The sequence below is a fragment of the Pan paniscus genome, chromosome 19 (assembly GCF_029289425.2).
Source record: "Pan paniscus chromosome 19, NHGRI_mPanPan1-v2.0_pri, whole genome shotgun sequence".
In the NCBI taxonomy this organism is placed as follows: Eukaryota; Metazoa; Chordata; class Mammalia; order Primates; family Hominidae; genus Pan; species Pan paniscus.
In genome coordinates this window covers 83,575,679-83,595,271 of record NC_073268.2, presented here as the reverse complement: position 1 = coordinate 83,595,271, position 19,593 = coordinate 83,575,679, and the positions used below count along the sequence as shown (strand labels likewise).

Below are 19,593 nucleotides of genomic sequence, written 5' to 3'. Positions count from 1 at the left end.
GTGTGACTTGGGGCAAATTCACGATTCCCTCTGAGCTTCAGTTTCCTCATCTATCAAATGGAGACAATTGCAACCTCAAAGCTGTGGAGTGAGAATGAAAAGAGATAACGAATGTCCAGGGCCAGGCAGCGCCTGGCAGATGCTGGAGAGATGTTGGTCCACTCCATTGTACCCTCCTAGGCAATGTGGACGAGAAAGCTGAGCTGGGGTCAAAGGCAGATCGTCCACTATGAAGATGCAAGGATGCAGAGGCTTCCGGAAAGGCATCCACAGGACACCTGATGGCTTCTTCCCATGGCAAGGAAGGCAGCCAAACCACAGAGCAGATCTGGGCTCTTCCAGACTCACTCTGAATCCCTGACCTGCTCTGCTGCTGAGGAAATGTCACCACGTGTCCCAGGCTCCATCCTTGGCAGCTCCTTCTGGGCAGGTGCCCCTTCCACTGGCCTCTTCTCTGAGCTTTCCCTTGGCCCCCTGCTGACTTCATGCAGGGAACAAAAACTCTACCAGGATCTCCGTGAACTCTTTTCTTTCCTAGATCTAAAGGGTGTACATCCGCTGGTTCACTCAACCCAATCGCCAAAACCAAGGCTCAAAGAAGTTAAGAAACAGAAGCATAAAACAGAAGTTGGGAACCCTTGAGGCCACAGAGATGACTCCGCTTACAGGCAGAGGGGGAGGCAAAAAAGCACGCCTGTCCCTGGAGCCTGGGGGAAATCAGTGAGTCATTTCTGTCCCTCTCCACCTCTTCTTCCTCCTCTGGGCTCACTCCAGGTCTGGAATCCTCTTTCTCATGAAAAATCTTTTCTTTTTTATCTCTCTCTCCCTCTTCTTGACTAAAGGCACAGCTTGGCAGGGAGAATAAAGCAGAGAAAGCATCATAGAAAATATTCACTTAATTACACCCAGTGTTTATTTTGCCCCAACCCCCTAAAAACAGTAGCAGTGTTAGGAAGAAGTCAGGGAGTCAAGGCAGGAGCTCTCCTATCATCTCATCTTTGATTTTCTAGCTTAGATCCACATAAGCCAGAGGAATCTTATAGGTGTTGCTGCCATCTGCTCCCTGCCATGACCCTCTTCCTTTTATCTGGTGTCTAAGCATCTATAATTGGCCTTCCAAACCCAACGGAATCCACCAGGATGAACCTCTTATTGAAAAGTGATATTCTGGTACCTGTAAAACCTCCAGCACCCAAAACTCAATATGCAGAAAAGTGATGGTGGAACATTTAAATGCAGCTACTTGTAGCTTTTGGAAGTGACGGGTGGATCTGCAGTGGGGAAGAAGAACGCCAGGAGAGACAAGTGAGGTTTCTGGGTCTCTGCAAGAATAATTTCCAGACACGAGCCCTCCCAGGTTCAGTGTCGGGAAATGAAAGCAGCATATGCAAAATGCACGGCAGAACTGAATTTCTAATTCACTACAGACATGCTTTGGAAAACATGAAAGAGCTATTTTTGGTCCAGTGATTGATTAGGGTTGCTATGGCAATAAGAAACACTTACAGGAACAAAATGAAATGTAAGCAAACCAAAGTCTTAAAGAGAAAGGGTCAGACACATTGGGGATTTCATAGTCAGTTTCTGGGTGGTGCTGGCAGCCCTTATTTCTGTCTCAGCACCTGCAGAGGGAGAGAGACGATAGTGGCTGCAGTGAATGGGGGCCCTGGGGATGGGTCTGAGGCTCCCTAGGGCACTGCACTTCAGAAGCAGGAAGTGCGAAACTTCTGGAAGAATGTACACCGCTCACTTTGAAGACTGTCATTATTGTCATCAAAGGATACTGTATTTCCACAGCACCTAGCCTGTGGCAAAAATGTAAGCTAAAATGTATTAATCCTACCCTATCCCACTTTACAGTGCAAAAGAAAAATAAAAGTATTCTCTATGACAGTGTATTTCTAAGACCTACTTAATGATGCCTCATTTGCTGGGCTTGTTAAAAACAGATTCCAGGCCTCTCTCCCGACGCCTCGCTTTCAGTAAGTTGGTAGATTCTCGGAGCCCACCCCCAAACTCAGGAGCTGTTTCCCCCTTTCCCCCCCAAAATATAGCTTTACTATTCAGCAGGCAGAGGCAGGAGGATCACTTGAGCCCAGGAGTTTGAGGCTGCAGTGAGCTATGATCACACTACTGCGTTCCAGCCTGGGTTACAGAGCAAGCAAGATCCCATCTCTAAAAAAATAAAATAAAATAAATAAAAAATAGCTTTATTCACATACCATATAATTCACCCATTTCCAGTATACAAGTTAATGGTGTTCAGTATATTCAGAGTTATACAACCATTATGACAATCTAATTTTAGAACATTTCCATTACCTCCCAAAGAAGCCCTGTATCCATCAGCAGTCACGTCCCCATTCCCGCCTACCTGCAGCACCACAATGTACGTAACTCCTAATCTACTCTAAGATTTGTCTATTCTATACATTTCCTACAAATGCAAGTGTATCATATGTGGTCTTTTGTTCCTGGCTTCTTTCCCTTAGCATGTTTTCAAGGCTCATCCATGTTCTAGCATGTATGGGTACTCCATTCCTTTTTCTGGCCGAATTGTATGGACATACTACATCTGATTTCTCCATTTATCAGTTCATGAACATTTGTTTCTATTTTTTGGCTACTATGAACACTACTGCCACAGCTATTCTTGTGCGAGTTTTTGTGTAGATTTCTTTCTTTCTTTCTTCTTTCTTCTTTTCTCTTCTCTTCTCCTTTCTTTCTTTCTTTTTGAAATGGAGTCTCACTCTGTTGCCCAGGCTGGAGTGCAGTGGTGTGATCTTGGCTCATTGCAATTCCACCCCCTGGGTTCAAGCGATTCTCCTGCCTCAGCCTCCAGACTAGCTGGGATTACAGGCACCTGCCACCATACCTAGCTAATTTTTGTATTTTTGGTAGAGATGGGGTTTCACCATGTTGGCCAGGCTGGTCTCAAACTCCTGACCTCGTGATCCACCCACCTCGGCCTCCCAAAGTGCTGGGATTACAGGTGTGAGCCACTGCGCCCGGCCATGTTTTCATTTCTCTTGAGTGTATACCTAGAGTGGAATTGCTGATCACACTGTAACTCTATGTTTAACCTGCTGAGGAACTTCCAGACGGCTACCCCATTCCAAAGTGGCTGCACCCTTGTACATTCCCATGAACAGTGTAGGAGAGTTCCAACTTCCCCACCTCCTTGATAGCACTTCTCGTCGCCCAGGTATTTCTTTTTTTTTTGGAGATGGAGTCTCACTCTGTCGCCCAGGCTGGATTGCAGTGGCACAATTTTGGCTCACTGCACGCTCTGCCTCCCAGGTTCATGCCATTCTCCTGCTTCAGCCTCCTGACTAGCTGGGACTATAGGCACCTGCCACCACGCCTGGCTAATTTTTTGTATTTTTAGTAGAAACGGGGTTTACCATGTTAGCCAGGATGGTCTCGATCTCCTGACCTCATGATCCACCCGCCTTGGCCTCCCAAAGTGCTGGGATTACAGGCGTGAGCCACCGCGCCTGGCCTGTCCAGGTATTTCTTAACTCTGGGAGGTTCTGGGTCAAAATGACAATCCAAAGGAGACCTGGCCAACATTCCACATGTCCAGTGAGGACAGACACAACCCAATACAGAGGTTATAATGACAATAGTGTTATACCGTCCTTCCTGTCAACAGGCACTGGTCCGAGTATTTGATATATATTAGTTCATCTATTAACTCATTAACCCTCATACATCCCCATTTTACAGATGAAGAAACAAAGGCACAGAAAGGTCCAACAGTGTGCTCTAAGTCACACAACAAATGCATAGAGGAGATGGGATTCAAGCCAGGCTGTCTAGCTCTGACATGCATGCTTGTGATCTCATGCTGATTCTTGAGTATCAGGAAATCATGGAAGTGCTTCCAGGGAAGCAGAGGTTGAAAGCACAGGCTTTGCTTCTCAGTGTGTGCTGTGGCCACTAACAGCAGAGAAAATATGTGTGTGTGAATCTGTCATATGATAGACGTGCCTTGTTTCAAACAAACCCAAATCAGGAAAAGCAGGAGTTACTCAAAAGATATATTAGGGAAATAATTATTCATTTCAGAAATTCATTGGTATTCCTTTAGATGCCAAATTACCCTAGTACCTTGAAAACACAATAATTTTCAAAAACTGAATTGAAATATAATGGCTTAGGTTAATTCTTATTATGAAAGTGCTTTTAAAAACAGGTCCAGGCCCTGTGGGTGGCTCATGCCTGTAATCCCAGCACTTTGGGAGGCTGACACGGGTGGATCACTTGAGGCCAGGAGTTTGTGACCAGCCTGGCCAACATGGCAAAACCCTGTCTCTGCTAAAAATACAAAAATTAGCTGGGTATGGTGGTGCACGCCTGTAATCCCAGCTACTAGGGAAGCTGAGGCAGGAGAATCACTTGAACCTGGGAGGCAGAGGTTGCAGTGAGCCAAGATCGCGCCACTGCACTCCAGCCTGGGTGACAGAGCGAGCCCCTGTATCAAAAAACAACAAACAAACAAAAAACCCTGCCCAGAACTCCAGCATGAATTCTGAGATGTGAAAAAATATTACAAAAAAACACATGTTCGTTAACTGTATTGTTGGTCCTATAAAAAAACTTGGAAACAAGTCAAAGTTCACCAGTAGAAGGCTGGTTAAGTACATTGTGATCGACTCTAAAACCATTAAAAAAAAAAGTGTAAAACAGGATAGCCCCATTTTTGTAAAAACAAAAAGAAAGTAGACTAGTATCCACACTGAAATACATGGAAAAACTAGTATACACATCGAAAAACATGGAAAACGAGTATACACACTGAAAAACGTGGGAAACAAGTATACACACCGAAAAAACATGGAAAAACTAGCATACACACCGAAAAACATGGAAAACTAATATACACACCAAAAACCATGGAAAATGAGTATACACACTGAAAACCATGGAAAACTAGTATACACACTGAAAAACACAGAAAACTAGTACACACGCTGAAAAACATGGAAAACGAGTATACACACTGGAAAACATGGAAAACAAGTATACACACCGAAAAAACATGGAAAAACTAGCATACACACCGAAAAACATGGAAAACTAATATACACACCAAAAACCATGGAAAATGAGTACACACACCGAAAACCATGGAAAATTAGTATACACACTGAAAAACACAGAAAACTAGTACACACACTGAAAAACATGGAAAACTAGTATACACACTGGAAAACATGGAAAACAAGTATACACACTGAAAAAAACATGGAAAAACTAGTATACACACTGAAAAACATGGAAAACTAATATACACATCAAAAACCATGGAAAATGAGTATACACGCCGAAAAACATGGAAAACTAGTATACACACTGAAAAACACAGAAAACTAGTACACACACTGAAAAACATGGAAAACGAGTATACACACTGGAAAACATGGAAAACAAGTATACACACCGAAAAAACATGGAAAAACTAGCATACACACCGAAAAACATGGAAAACTAATATACACACCAAAAACCATGGAAAATGAGTACACACACCGAAAACCATGGAAAATTAGTATACACACTGAAAAACACAGAAAACTAGTACACACACTGAAAAACATGGAAAACTAGTATACACACTGGAAAACATGGAAAACAAGTATACACACTGAAAAAAACATGGAAAAACTAGTATACACACTGAAAAACATGGAAAACTAATATACACATCAAAAACCATGGAAAATGAGTATACACGCCGAAAAACATGGAAAATTAGTATACACACTGAAAAACACAGAAAACTAGTACACACACTGAAAAACATGGAAAACTAGTATACACACTGGAAAACATGGCAAATGAGTATACACACTGAAAAATGTGGAAAAACTAGTATACACACTGAAAAATATGGAAAAACTAGTATACACGCTGAAAAACATGGGAAACAAGTATACACACTGAAAAACATTGAAAAACTAGTATATCCACTGAAAAACATGGCAAACGAGTATATACACTGAAAAACATTGAAAAACTAGTATATCCACTGAAAAACATGGCAAACGAGTATACACAGTGAAAAATATGGAAAAACTAGTATACACACTGAAAAACATGGGAAAATATTCTCATGGAGGAGAGTAGTGGAAATTATGAAGTTCTTTTATTTTCTGTGGTATAGATTTTTATAATGCTTGGATGTTACAATAAATATCTACTATTTTAGTAAGCAGAAAAAATTTAAATCCAATTTAAAAATGAGTGAATACATCAATGGCATCCCAGAGTAAATATATTATCTTACAGGAAGTCACAAGGTTTTCCAAAAATTCTTATAATTTAATCTACTTTAACTTAAAGAGGACTATGTTATAAAGAACACTATGATGGTTAATTTTAGGCGTCAACTTGACTAGATTAAGGAATACCTAGAAGCCTAGTAAAGCCTTATTTTAGGTGTGTCTGTGAGGGTGTTTCCAGAGACTGTCATGTGAGTTGGCATGCACTTCGTGAGGAAGATCCATCCTCAATGTGGGTGGGCACCATCCAACCTGCTGAGGGGCTGGAGAGGACCAATACAGAGGTAAAGCAAATGTATGGATCTATCTGCTGGAGTGGGGACACACTCCTCCCCTCCTGTCCTTGGACAACGACTCCAGGCTCCTCAGCCTTTGGACTCCAGGACCTACACTTGCAGCTCCCCTGGTTCTAAGCCTTCTGACTTGGACTCAGCCACACTACTGGCATCCCAGGGTCTCCAACTTGCAGGTGGGCTGTTGTGGGTCTTCTCAGCTTCCCTAATCACGTGAGCCAATTTCCCTAGCAAATCCCCTCTCATCTATCTATCCATCCATCCATCCATCCATCCATCCACCCAATCTACCTATCTAATCTATCTTTTTATCTAATCTGTCTACCTATCTATCTATCCATCTATCTGTTAATATCTATCAATCCATCCATCCATCCAATCTACCTATCTAATCAATCTATCTATTAATATCTATCATCTACTTAATCTAGCTAATCTATCCATCTCTTATCTATTAATATCTATCAATCATCTATTCATCCATCTATCTAATTACATATCTAATCTAGCTATCTAATCTATCTATCCATCCACCCATTTCTCTCTCTCCCCACATCTCCCCCACCATTGGTTCTGTCTCTCTGGAGAACCTTGACTAATATAAGCACCACTAAGTAGAGAGAGGAGCTGCAAATCTGTTAAATTTGGGAACTGCTGCTCCAAGTGGTTCCTGTCCCACATACGTCACACTTATTCATGGTCTTTAGAATAGGGCAGGAGCTGAGAGATGTTACAGTTCAGTAGTTTTCAAACCATTTTAACTGGCATCAGAGTTCTTTCTTTAAATAAAATATTAGGGACAGAATGGCCACTGAGACCTGTCCATGAAATCTCCTGGACCTAAAGGAGGACAGTTTGAAAACCACTCATTGAGAAGAACCCTCAGCCCAGTAACTCAACGCTTTATTCTTGTTCACCAGCCCAAATTCTTCCATGTCTGAGAGCAGCACTTTACAACGGGCCTAACATCAAGAAAGTTAAATGGAAGAGTTGAGGAGCTGGCTTGGGGTTGATGAAGTATTTATAGGCTTTTAAAAGACAATTTCCTTTTAGCTTTTATCTGGAATTCAATGCATTCTTCTCTTGCCACCTTGTTCCAACAGTATGTAAAACGTGTTCCCTGCTATCCACAAGCATGAAACTCTATACAGACTTGACTTTCTCTCTAATGGAGTTCCCCTGTAGATGACATCGATTCTCTGGTACTGTATTCTATATTGTCATATTAACTGTGCTCCAGAGCCACACTGGGAATTGCAACTTAAGATGGGATCATTAATAAAACTAGATTTGCAAGTGTTTCCTCTGTTCACCAACAGGAGACTCACATCCAGAATGTTCCACAGTGCTAATGAGGGCAGGCATAGAGTTTAGGGCTTATTATCTTCCAGGACTCTGAGGCTGGAGCTACTGGAAAATAAATGAGAAAAGCCTGTGTTGCTTGAAAAGTAGAAGAAAGTGGATGATAAATGTGTATACAGACAGTTGGTAGAACCTAGATCTTAAAATACCTTTCAGCTTCCTTTATTCATTAAAAAATTTTTATCTCCCCATTTTGATAGAAATTTTACCCCACGCTTGGAAGGCAAAATATAAATTTCTGTTTTGTGCACAGGAGATCTTTAATACACACATCGATTTCAAAAAGGTAAATGTCTGGCCGTCACCCTCTACTCAGAACCTTAGTTATCATACAGGAAAAGATGCAAAGGTAATAAGGGGAGATATTTGAGCTCCCTTCACCCTTCTGCCTTGTGAGGGTTACGTATGACTTTAGATACAAATAAGGTGGGTGGTTATGGTGACAGGGTAGTTGGAGAAAAAAATTGCAAAGAAGATAGTTCCACAAAAGTGAGAAGAAGAACTCAAGTGGAAAAAAAAAAGTAGACTTTTAAAGGAAAGAGGAAAGGAAGAAAAGGAATTGCATGTAAATAATAGAGATGAGGATGAATCAGAGTGACTTCCTAAATATATGCTGCATAGGAAGAAAAATGTGGCCAAGAGGAATGGTGGGACCTGAAAGAGATGTGGAGGAGGGTGAGAGGAAGGGACTGTGTGGAAGGCAGAGCTCCGAAACACAGCCGGAAAACAGCTACTTGTATTCCAGCTACAGCATGGAAATGCACGCGGGCCTCTCCGCTGCTCCTCACCAGCCCGCACCCTACACAGAGGCTTCTGTTCATTCATTAGTTCATTCACTCATGGATCCTATTCCCGTCCTCTGACATGCTGAGTAATAGCAACTCACTAGGAAAGCAAGGCCAGAAGGGAGACAGAGCCGAAGACATGAATGAAAGCATGTTTTCTGAATGGGGGATGGTTTGCTACTCACTTGCACTTCTAGGATAATCATGCAGGGAAACGAAATTCAGGCTCATACGATCTAGGGCTGGACTTGTCAAGGCAGAAATAAGCAGAGGATGCTCATAAATACTGATATCTACATACTATAATGGCAAGACAAGAATTTAAAGAGACAGGGAGACCACATCAAATAAAAAGAATTGCATGTAAATAACAGAGATAGGGCCAGGCGTGATGGCTCACGCCTGTAATCCCAGCACTTTGGGAGGCTGAGGCAGGAGGATTGCTTGAGCCCAGGAGGTCAAAATTAGCCTGGGCAACATAGCGAAAACCTGTCTCTAATTTAGAATTAAAAATAATAATAACAGAGATGGGAATGGATCAGTGTGACTTCCCAAATACAGGTGAGCATATGGCCAGGTAAGAAACTTTCAGACGGCAAGCCTTCTCAGTTAAAAAGGGTTAAGAATCATCCCCCTTCACCAACCTAGCAAATTCTCACTTAAGAAAGTAGAATCGATGTTTAAAATTCTGAACTGAAAAGATGTATCAACACTTGTCTAGACAGTAAAGAAATACACACTATCGTGTAGTTCACATTATCTTACTGATCAAAAAGATCAAAGACCTCAGGGCAATTTTGCATTCCCCCTTTTTTTTTTTTGAGACAGAGTCTTACATTGTCACCCAGGCTGGAGTGCAATGGTGAGATATCGGCTCATTGCAACCTCCGCATCCCAGGTTCAAGTGATTCTCCTGCCTTAGCCTCCTGAGTAGCTGGGATTACAGGCACACACCACCACGCCCAGCTAATTTTTGTATTTTTAGTAGAGGTTGGGTTTCGCCATGTTGGCCAGGCTTGTCTTGAACTCCTGACCTCAAGTGATCCACCTGCCTCGGCCTCCCAGAGTGTTGAGATTACAGGCATGAGCCACCACACCCGGCCTTTGCATTCACTTTAATCCCTGAAATATACTATGTTGGTATACCCATAGTCATACTGTTTTATTTTTACAGAAAGAAATCTGCCCACAAAATCTTTCCAGTTGTATTCTGCAGATCTCAACAACTGAGCTGAACACAACTCCACAGACATTTGTAAACTGCAGAAGGGAAATCAAATTTTTCAGTACTGCAAGTGGAAAATAAACAAAAAAGAAGAAAAGGAGAATTTCTTAGTAAAATCTTCTACCAAACATTCCCTTAAACAACTCTGTTTTCTCTGCTGATTGCCCTCTGTAAAGTCATTTCGAGTGGTGTTAAAAAAATGCAAACAACTTTAAAATGTTATGTTTTGTTACAGTAGAGCCATGTGTTCTATCACCTGCTCTCTCCCCTCAAAACGGCTGAATTAATTTTCTCTGAAGTCCAAAGAAGAGCTTGGGAACAGCCAGAGCAAGTGGAAATGGGATAATCTGAACAAACAAAACTGGCTGTTCCAAAGCTCCTGCTTCACCAGGCACTAATTGGGGTGCTGAGATGTAGAGGCGAGCTCTGGTCCCACACAAGGGCAGCGGTACATCTGTGAATAGGCTGGTTTGCAACTGGCTCGTCCATACAACCAGTTCATTTTCTAAATGGAAACAAATCCAAATGCACAAACCCACTGCCATCCCAACGTACTGCTGACTTTCCTGTGTGGTTGAACAGAACTGACTTTGCTTGAAAAGGAACTTACGGGTTCTGTGTCACCTGATTCTAAAAATAAAACACTTCCATTACTGTTGGGCATTCTTCAAAAAACTTTGGTATCTGAGTAATAGTCATCTTCAGACAACACATTAGCTCACTGAAATTTAGAAGAAAATAACATTTACTGAAATAGAATTGATCCACTGGCATAGTTAGTGGGCACATAATGGCTCTGACCTAAAGAGAAGTTTCTGGAACACCTCTAAGTCTTAAAAGATTGGCCTTGCAAAATCCAAGATCCCTTGGACAAATCAGCTCGGGAAATGTTGCATGCCACAGCTCCCTTTGGAGATTCACAATGTACATTAGAATAAGAAAGGCTCTGAGAAGTCCTGTAATTATAAAATCTGTTTAGCTCTGTATAGCCCATCCCTTACTTAATGGGCTGTGCACCATCTTGAATGGTAGTTATAAATGGTTCTAGACTGCTTCCATCTAAATTCTCTAGAACTGTGACGATTTTTGAGCTTGGTCGTTCTGGCTCTATGATGACACCGGTCTCACATAATCTTCTTTGTTTTTGGGTTTTTTTGTTTGTTTGTTTTTTGTTTTTGAGACAGGGTCTTGCTCTGTCACCCAGGCTGGAGTGCAGTGGCATGATCCCGGCTCACTGCAACCTCCACTTCCTGGGTTCAAGGTCAGCCTCCCGAGGAGCTGGGATTACAGGCATGCGTCACCATGCACAGCTAATGTTTGTATTTTTAGTCGAGACAAGGTTTCACCAGGTTGGCCAGGCTGGTCTCAAACTCCTGACCTCAAGTGATCCGCCTATCTCAGCCACCTGAAATGCTGGGATTACTGGCATCGGCCACCACACCTGGCCTTACTGTCCTCTTCTCCACAAGGGTGCTTTTCAGGCCCGTGCCTAATTGCTGCCTTGCTCATCAGTGCCCCTAACTGGAGGACTGTTTCTTTGGCCTGGTCCCTAAAAAAAGGATACTTCCCTTTGTCTAAAAAAAATTATGTACTGCACTAAATATCGAGGGTTAATTGTGATACATAGATAAAAGTTATTTCCTAACCTGCTAACTCCTGACTCCATGGCCTCAAAGAAGGGACTCTTAGGGACTTTCACCCTCTTAGCTTACATCGTAGATGAGATAGCCAGATTTTTTTCTTTAATTTCCTAACAAGCCCAATCCTAGAGGTCTGGTATAATAAACATAATCTTCCCTGGACTTGTTCCTGTGTTCCTAGTTATGAAATACAGTGGTTTGTACTGCCCCTTGGCTGGGACTCAGGGGAAGGTGCGGGGAAGAAAGGCTTAAGAAAGGAGACGGGGCTTGGGAGGAATGGGGGTCACTGGTCTCTAAACACAGCGCCCATCAGCTCTTTGGATTACTGGTGGAGCTTGATAAGGCCCAGACTGTGAGGGCAATTCCTATCCCAGATAGTTTAGTGGCTTTCAGAAAAATACCTCATTCTCCCCATGGCCACTCCTGGGCAGATAACCCAGGTTCACCTGGGGTGACTGATGACAGACTCTCAGCTGTGAGCAGCCTTTCCTCTCTTTCTTGGCTCTTCTAAACCAGCCCTGAGTAATCTCTCTCTCATAGTGGCTCAATACGATTTGAGGTTCTCATGAAAGTGTCATTTCATCCTCCCTGGTCTGTTGCAATTTTATTTTTCCACCTCTTTCATCTAAATAATTTAAAATGTTGGGTAACATTGACAACCCATCTGCCTTTGCTTCTGTCATTCTAACTAACACAAAGGTGCATCCCATTTCTCCTCTTTTGTGGACTCTTATTAAGAGAGATGCCGGTGGAGAGGGGTGGTCACGGCCGCAAAATATATACACCAACTGTATTACGCTAGGTCCCTGCTATCCATTTCCTGTAACTTAAGTTTTCAAATTCCTACAAACAAGAAGAAAATCCTTTGTTCTTCATTAGTACCAAGGCTGAATTGATACTGCTGATTTATGCTCATCTGAAAGCGCAGACTTTTTTTTTTTTTTAGCGCTAGAAAAACAAAATCAACTCCTTTGGAAGGCAGCCAGTCTCCTCAGGCACCTTTCTTTGCAGACTTTACCAACTTCAGAAGAACCCACCAGTTTGGAAGAACTGGTTGAATGGTCTGTCCTCTGTGAAACTGTCATTGTGTTGTTGTTTACTGTATAATTAAGTTTTTTTTTTTTTTTTCCCATAAGCAAGCTAAAGATGTTTTTCCCACTTCCTGGGCAAATGGCATTTCCACATAATTCTAAACACACGCAGTCACTCACAGTGATGAAAAAGCTCTTATGTCTTGATAATTGTGATAGTGCTGAAGCCCTAGATGACTCTAAATAGGTTTCTTTGCCTGGGCTTTGTCACGAATGAGGGCAGCATGAGGTCTGAGTAATAGGCTAAACAGTCAGATATAAGACCTAGGGGATCCTAGTATAGACATCCTCGTGCTCTGGACTAATGCTTTCCAAGAAGAGACATTGGTTTGGAGGTTTCTGAGCCCTTGGGGCTGCCTCTCTGAGGAAAGGAAGGGCACTGTGATCCTAACTGGGGCTCTGACCTTGGGGAAGTTTTGCTTTGAGGCACAGAACAGGAACTATGGCGCTTGGGAAAGACAGCAAGAAGAGGTATTTAGGATTAAAGGATCAGGGGATAAAGAGCACAATTCAAAAGCATTTAAAACAGGAAAAAAGACTAAGGCAACTGAAAGCATCTGTCATAAATCCTGGGTGCAGACTCTGTAGTCAGAGTCAAGGGTGGGTTCTGCCACCAGGGCTGTCGCGGGCAGAGAGCGTGAGAACACGGCTGAATCTGAGTCAAGAGGTGGCAGCTTCAAACCGCACACTGTGGGCCCGGAGGACTGCACTAGAGCCAGAGAGAAAAATCCGGATCCCCTTGTCACCAGGGAGATGGAAAGAAAAGCTGTCCTATATTTGGGATGGAAAATAAAAGTGAACTAGCCAGGAACAATGTGACCTCCTCACAGAGAATTAAATCTAGACCTTGACGTGACATTGAAAACACCACGACCTGCCCTCCATCCATGTGTCCAGGTGGCCAGGATCCACCTCCATCACTTGCCCACTGGGCCTGGAAGGAGCATACTATGGGCTGAACTGTGTCTCCCCCAAATTCCTATGTTGAAGCTGTAATCCCCAATGCAATGGTGTTTGGAGGTGGGATTTGGGGACTAATCAGGTAGGGATGAGGTCACGAGGGTGGGGCCCTCATGATGGGATTAGTGCCCTTCAAAGATGAGACCAGAGAACTTGCTCTGTCTCTGCCATGTGAGGGCATAGCAAGAAGATGGCCACGTGCTTACCAGGAAGACAGCCCTCACCAGGAATCCAGTCTCACTTTCAGCTTCTACAACTGTGAGAAATAAATGTCTGCTGCTTAAGCCCCCAAGTCTGTGGTGTTTCATTAGAGAAACATGAGCTAACACAGAACAGGCCTCTGCAGGGGGAGTTGTACTGTCCCTTCAGGTCCAGCCCAAATGCAACCTTCTCTGAGAAACCTCCTCATATTTCTCCCTGGCAGAATCCCTCTCTCCTCCCTACAATCCCCTGTCTGCACTTCAACTCTAACACTTACATGCAACACAGGTCTTCCTTAAAATGCTGACAGTTATGTATTCATCTGCTACCACTTAATTTTCCCCAACTCTGCCTAGCTCGTTCCATTCCACCTCCTGAGCCAATCCTGAGGCAGGAAGGCTCTTGGAGTGGTCCCATCAGTGCATTTGACTGTTGGTCTCAGACCTGTCCATTGAGCTGGACAAGCTCTGAGCTGAGCTGCCAGCAGAGATTCAGACCAGATGGCTGAATCTCTGGTCTGACCTTAGAGTTCCTAAGGCATGTCAATTGCAGGATGGGTTCCCACGTTACATACTTCCGGCCCCCTCCCTTCCCTTGGCCCATCAGTGTGCCCTGTTCTCATAACTCCTTTTTGTACTTGAGTCTCTGAGACCAGTTCTTCCACACCACCATCTCTCTCCCATAAGGTTGCCAGACAAAATATGAGACAACAATCTTTTGGCATAATTATGTCCCATGCAACGTGTGGGACATTCTTATACTAAATATTATTTACTGTTTATCTGAAAATTCAAAGTTACCTGGACATTCTGTATTTTCACTTACTAAGGTTGACAACCTTATCTCCCCAGAACCACGATACTGAGTAACCTCCTTGAGTGCTGTGTACTTTTCTTCCTGTCTCCCACATTGGGGACTGTAGCCCTGTCCCCAAAACTCAAGGCCCCAATGCAGAGGCCAGCACCCTTCTTTTCACATTGCAACTGCTTTATCTGGTTGGATTCCCCAGAGTCATTGATTCTGCCCTCTGCTGAGGTCTGAATCTCTGCTGGCAGCTCAGTTCAGAGCTTATCCAGCCCAGTGGACAGGTCTGAGGCCAGCTTGTTTCCTTGGCTAAGTCCCCTCATGCCTCCAGAAAAGCCCAGCACTTGCTGATGACTGCCAGGCTTTGACTGGAATGTCCAGCTATTTCCAACCAGATTGTGACCCCAAATGACAGAGATAATTGCTCAGTTATGCCATCTAGCATGATGTTTTGTACCTCACTGATGCCCAATAAATGACCGTTGACTTAATTTTTTAATTTTTTATTTTTGAGATGGACTCTCACTCTGTTGCCCAGGCTGGAGTGCAGTGGCGTGATCTCAGCTCACTGCAACCTCTGCCTCCTGGGTTCAAATGATTCTCCTGTGTCAGCCTCCCAAGTAGCTGGGATTATAGGCGCCCGCCACCACACCCAACTACCTTTTCTTTTTTTTTTTTTTTTTTTTTTTTGTATTTTTAGTAGATACAGGGTTTCACCATGTTGGCCACGCTGGTCTGGAACTCCTGGCTTCAAGTGATCCACCTGCCTTGGCCTCCCAAAGTGCTGGGATTACAGGTATGAGCCACTGCACCCAGCCCAAAGTCTACCTCTTGATGATTATGCAGTTGCTAGAAGCAATGGAACGAGGGGGTAGTGTTGGTGGTAGGGAATCATTTAATTACCTGCTGTATACAGGCAGTGTGCTAACAGCTTTATATTTAGCGTTGGCAAAGTACCCTGGGGGACAAATTTGACCTGCTGCCTGGGCAAATATGACCATGCTAATTTGTTTACATACTATCTAAAGGCTGCTCTTGCAGTGTCAGAGACTATATGACTCACAAAACAGAAAACATTTACAATATGACCCTCTAAAGACAATGTTTTCCAATCCAAGGGTAGACCACTGAATCCTTCCGCTAACATCTCTAGGAAGGAGGGATTATTCTAATTTCAGAAAAGAGGAAACAGGTTCAGAAAAGTTAAGATGTTCATTCTAGAGCAAAGGTTCCCCTGCTTCTAAAATTTTACTTTTGCATTTTGCCATAAAATTGCCTCTTTTTTCAAAGTTAGGGACATTGCGGGGGGAAATACTATATATATTCCTATCATTTCAAAAAAGAAAAGATATTTTAATATCCGAGTATGATGGGATATAATTACCAACAGTACTTTGGATGAAATAAATTTAATGTTATGAAAATCTCTGAATACTATTCCTGTTTTTTCTTCATTCTGCAGAGGACTGGTGAGAACATAGTCAAGGACCAGCGTGAATTCAAGAACTGGCAGTTGGGAGCCAGTCGCTTAGGAATTCTGGCAGTGAGTGGCAAAACCAGAGGACAGCCAAGCCTTTCTGACGCCAAAGCCTGTGCTGGGACCATTTATCTATCTAGAATTCGTGTGTTCATTCTGTCATTCAATAACTATTGATTGAGCACCTACGATGCGTTGGGTACTATGCTCCTGCCCAGGGCATGACAAATCATTTTCTTCCATTTCTCTCACCACCTCTCTATCCTTTGGCTATTTGGATTAAAACCAAAAACTCAACTCTTAACACAGCTCAGAAAATCATAACTATTAGCCAGGTGTGGTGGCTCACACCTGTAATCCCAACACTTTGGGAAGCCAAGGTGGGCGGATCGCCTAAGGTCAGGAGTTCAAGACCAGCCTGGCCAACATGGTGAAACCCCATCTCTACCAAAAATAAAAAAATTAGCCAGGCGTGGTGGTGCACACCTGTAATGCCAGCTACTTGGGAGGCTGAGGCAAGAGAATCGCTTGAACCCGGTAGGTGAAAGTTTCTGTTGAGCCAAGATCGTGCCACTGCACTCCAGCCTGGGTGATGGAGCGAGACTCCATCTCAAAAAAAAAAAAAAATCATAAACTATTTTCTTGTTGTGATAGGTTGACTTGTTAGCTGCTTGGGAAAATGATCTATATGAAAATACCACAACACAATGATATTATAGGTTCTGTCTTTTTTTTCTTTCAGTCTAAGTAATAACCCTAGAGGCTCTTAGGAGAAGAAGAAATTTTATCAAGCCACAGCGACTGCCCATCCCAGATCTCTGTTGTGCAAAATAGCTTGCACATGTGCCTCTTCACTTTCAAGCTTCTCCAACAAGGAATCAGGACACTGTCCATGAGTAAAAGCCCCACCATCCATCGATAACTACCATCATCTCTTTAATATCACGTTGCTAGAAACTGTTCTTTTATTATAGTGAACTATCACCAACAAAGCAGTCAAGCTATTTAAAAATTACAAGCAAAGGCTGATTACATAAAGTGACTATCAAGGCGATTTCAATTAGGATTCACATTCTTGAACAAATGAGAACATTCAAATTATTGCATTATATATAACGTTGCAATAGCCTACATTTAAATATTTCTGACTCTGAATTATTCCCCTTTTTAATTATTACATTGATAAGACAAGTAATGCAAGAGACATTCCAATTACTCCACTGATCATAGACAGAATGTTTAAAAATAATTAAATGGAACTTACTGTGTATTCTGTTTCCACATGTTCATTTGAAGAAGAGGGGAAAGAAAAAAGAGACAAAAGATGATTTAGATCATGCTTATATGCGATATAAAACCACAGAACTAACAAATACTGATGAACTATAATTACAAAAGATGTCCTAATGAAACTTTCATAAATGCTGAATGTCTCCATGTTGCACTGAAATTCTTTCATGATACTTATGTGGTTGGGCAGATAAGAACAGTAAGACAAGATTCAATTAGCCTATAGGCTTGTGGCTAATTAAAAACCAAAGAGTTGGCATTATAAAAGCAAATGAAAGACTAATAATTCCAGTAGAGTATTTCATTAACCACAAAGGAAATCTTTTAAGTGGAAAAGCAGCTTTTGTAACCAATAAGAAGAGCTTGTTATTGATGACATTGAGGTGGGATTTCAAATTTTGGTGTGTTTGAGGGCAGGAACCAAACCTTCTGAGTTTTTTTGGCCAAAGTTTCTAGGACAGTATTCAGTACAAAGAGTTTATTGTCATCGCATTGCAAGTGAGAGGGAGACTGACCTTAAATATTTTCATATTATCTAATAGCAAAGGAAGTCATCTGGGGGCAAAGAGAGATCCAACAGAATCTTTTATACAAACTACAGTCAAAATTTGGAGTGGTAAAAACAAACAAGTCATAATAAGCAACTTGTTTATAGACAAATTATACCCCTAAATTACTTGGGAATTATTGAGGAAACAGGGAAATAAGAATCATAAAACCTCTGGAAATGTCTCTATAAAGATCTTCACCTTCCTTCTCCATAAGCTTTTTTTTTTTTTTTTTTGACGGAGTCTCGCTGTGTTGCCCAGGCTGGCGTGCAGTGGCACAATCTTGGCTCACTGCAACCTCCACCTCCTGGTTTTGTATTTTTAGTAGAGACGGGGTTTCACCATGTTGGCCAGGCTGGTCTCGAACTCCTGACCTCACGTAATCCACCTGCCTCGGCCTCCCAAAGTGCTGGGATTACAGGAGTGAGCCACTGCGCCTGGCCCTCTGTAAACTATTTATTGTAACTCTAAGAACGAAGATGGAATGGCTTAGCTTAACCCCCCTGTCACCTGCCATCTCTGTGTCTGTGTTAGAAGTGTTGATAACCTACAAGTAAGAAACCAAAAAAAAAAGAGGGATACTACGGGGCTCCCACAAGGCCCTGCTTGGATAATCAACTGTAAATCAGTGAAATTCAACTACGCTATGTCCTTGCACTCACTACATGTGTCATATGGTTGTACTAAGGACTTACCTGTAATTGTGTAGGGATAATAGTTCCAAGCCTTCTCTGTCACATAAAATATTTTGGGGACAACAGCTCTAGCCCAACTAGGCAGTTTGCTAAGAGGAAAGAAAGAAAAAAGACAATTGGAGTCTGTTCAGAGTCTCACCACACTACCACATCTTTCTGGATAAAATGCTGGAGAAATCAGGGGGATTCTGGGGCATCTCTTTTCTCCACAGCTGCCCTTTCCCCATCTCTTTGGTCTTTGTCATAGTTAACTTTTTCCCGGGCATATTCAAGTGCTCTCAAAATGTGTAAAGACAGAAGGCTACAGCCTGGTGGGGGACTCCATCAGACTGTCAGCCTGTCCTCTTTGGATTTGCAAAGACATGAGAATTCAGGGCCTGAAGGGTTCCATGTTTGGAGGGTTGGCCAGCCTGACCTTTGCCTCCTAGGAGTGGTATCACGGAATGTTTAAGCCCAAACACTGGCAGGGAGAGGAAGCTAATCTTAGAGATAGATGTCAGCCTAAGCAACTCATACAAGTGACATTTTGAAAATAGACAAAACCAACAGAGAGCAGCAACTTAGAGATAGAAGAGCAACAAAATACAGTTGTAGTGGGTTGAATTGTGTCTGCCCCAAAAGATGGATCCACATCTTAATCTCCAGTAACTGTGAATATGACCTGATTTGAAAATAGGCTCTTCGCAGATGATTTCACAAGATGAAATCATCCCGGATTTAGGGTAAGCCCTAATTCCAATGACTGGTATCCTTATAAGAGAAAGGAGAAAGAGATTTGAGACTCAGAGACACACCGAGGGGACAGCCATGCAAGGACAGAGGCAGACATGGAAATGATGTTGCTGCAAGCCAAAGAACACAAGAAGCTGGGACAGAGGCCCGGGACAGATTCTCTCTCAGTTTCCTCAGAAGAAAACAACACTTTGATTTTGGGT

At 42.6% G+C, this 19,593-nt stretch overlaps 1 protein-coding gene across 2 annotated transcripts in view; it reads right to left on the bottom strand.

Annotated features, from left to right (window-relative positions):
- Positions 1-19,593, bottom strand: part of PITPNC1 (phosphatidylinositol transfer protein cytoplasmic 1) — a 315,351-nt gene that overhangs the window by 125,917 nt on the left and 169,841 nt on the right. For both annotated transcript variants that reach the window (XM_063599339.1, XM_063599338.1), the window contains exon 3: positions 18,648-18,747. In XM_063599339.1, coding sequence (XP_063455409.1) covers positions 18,648-18,747 — 100 coding nt within the window. The remainder of the gene's footprint in view (positions 1-18,647; positions 18,748-19,593) is intronic.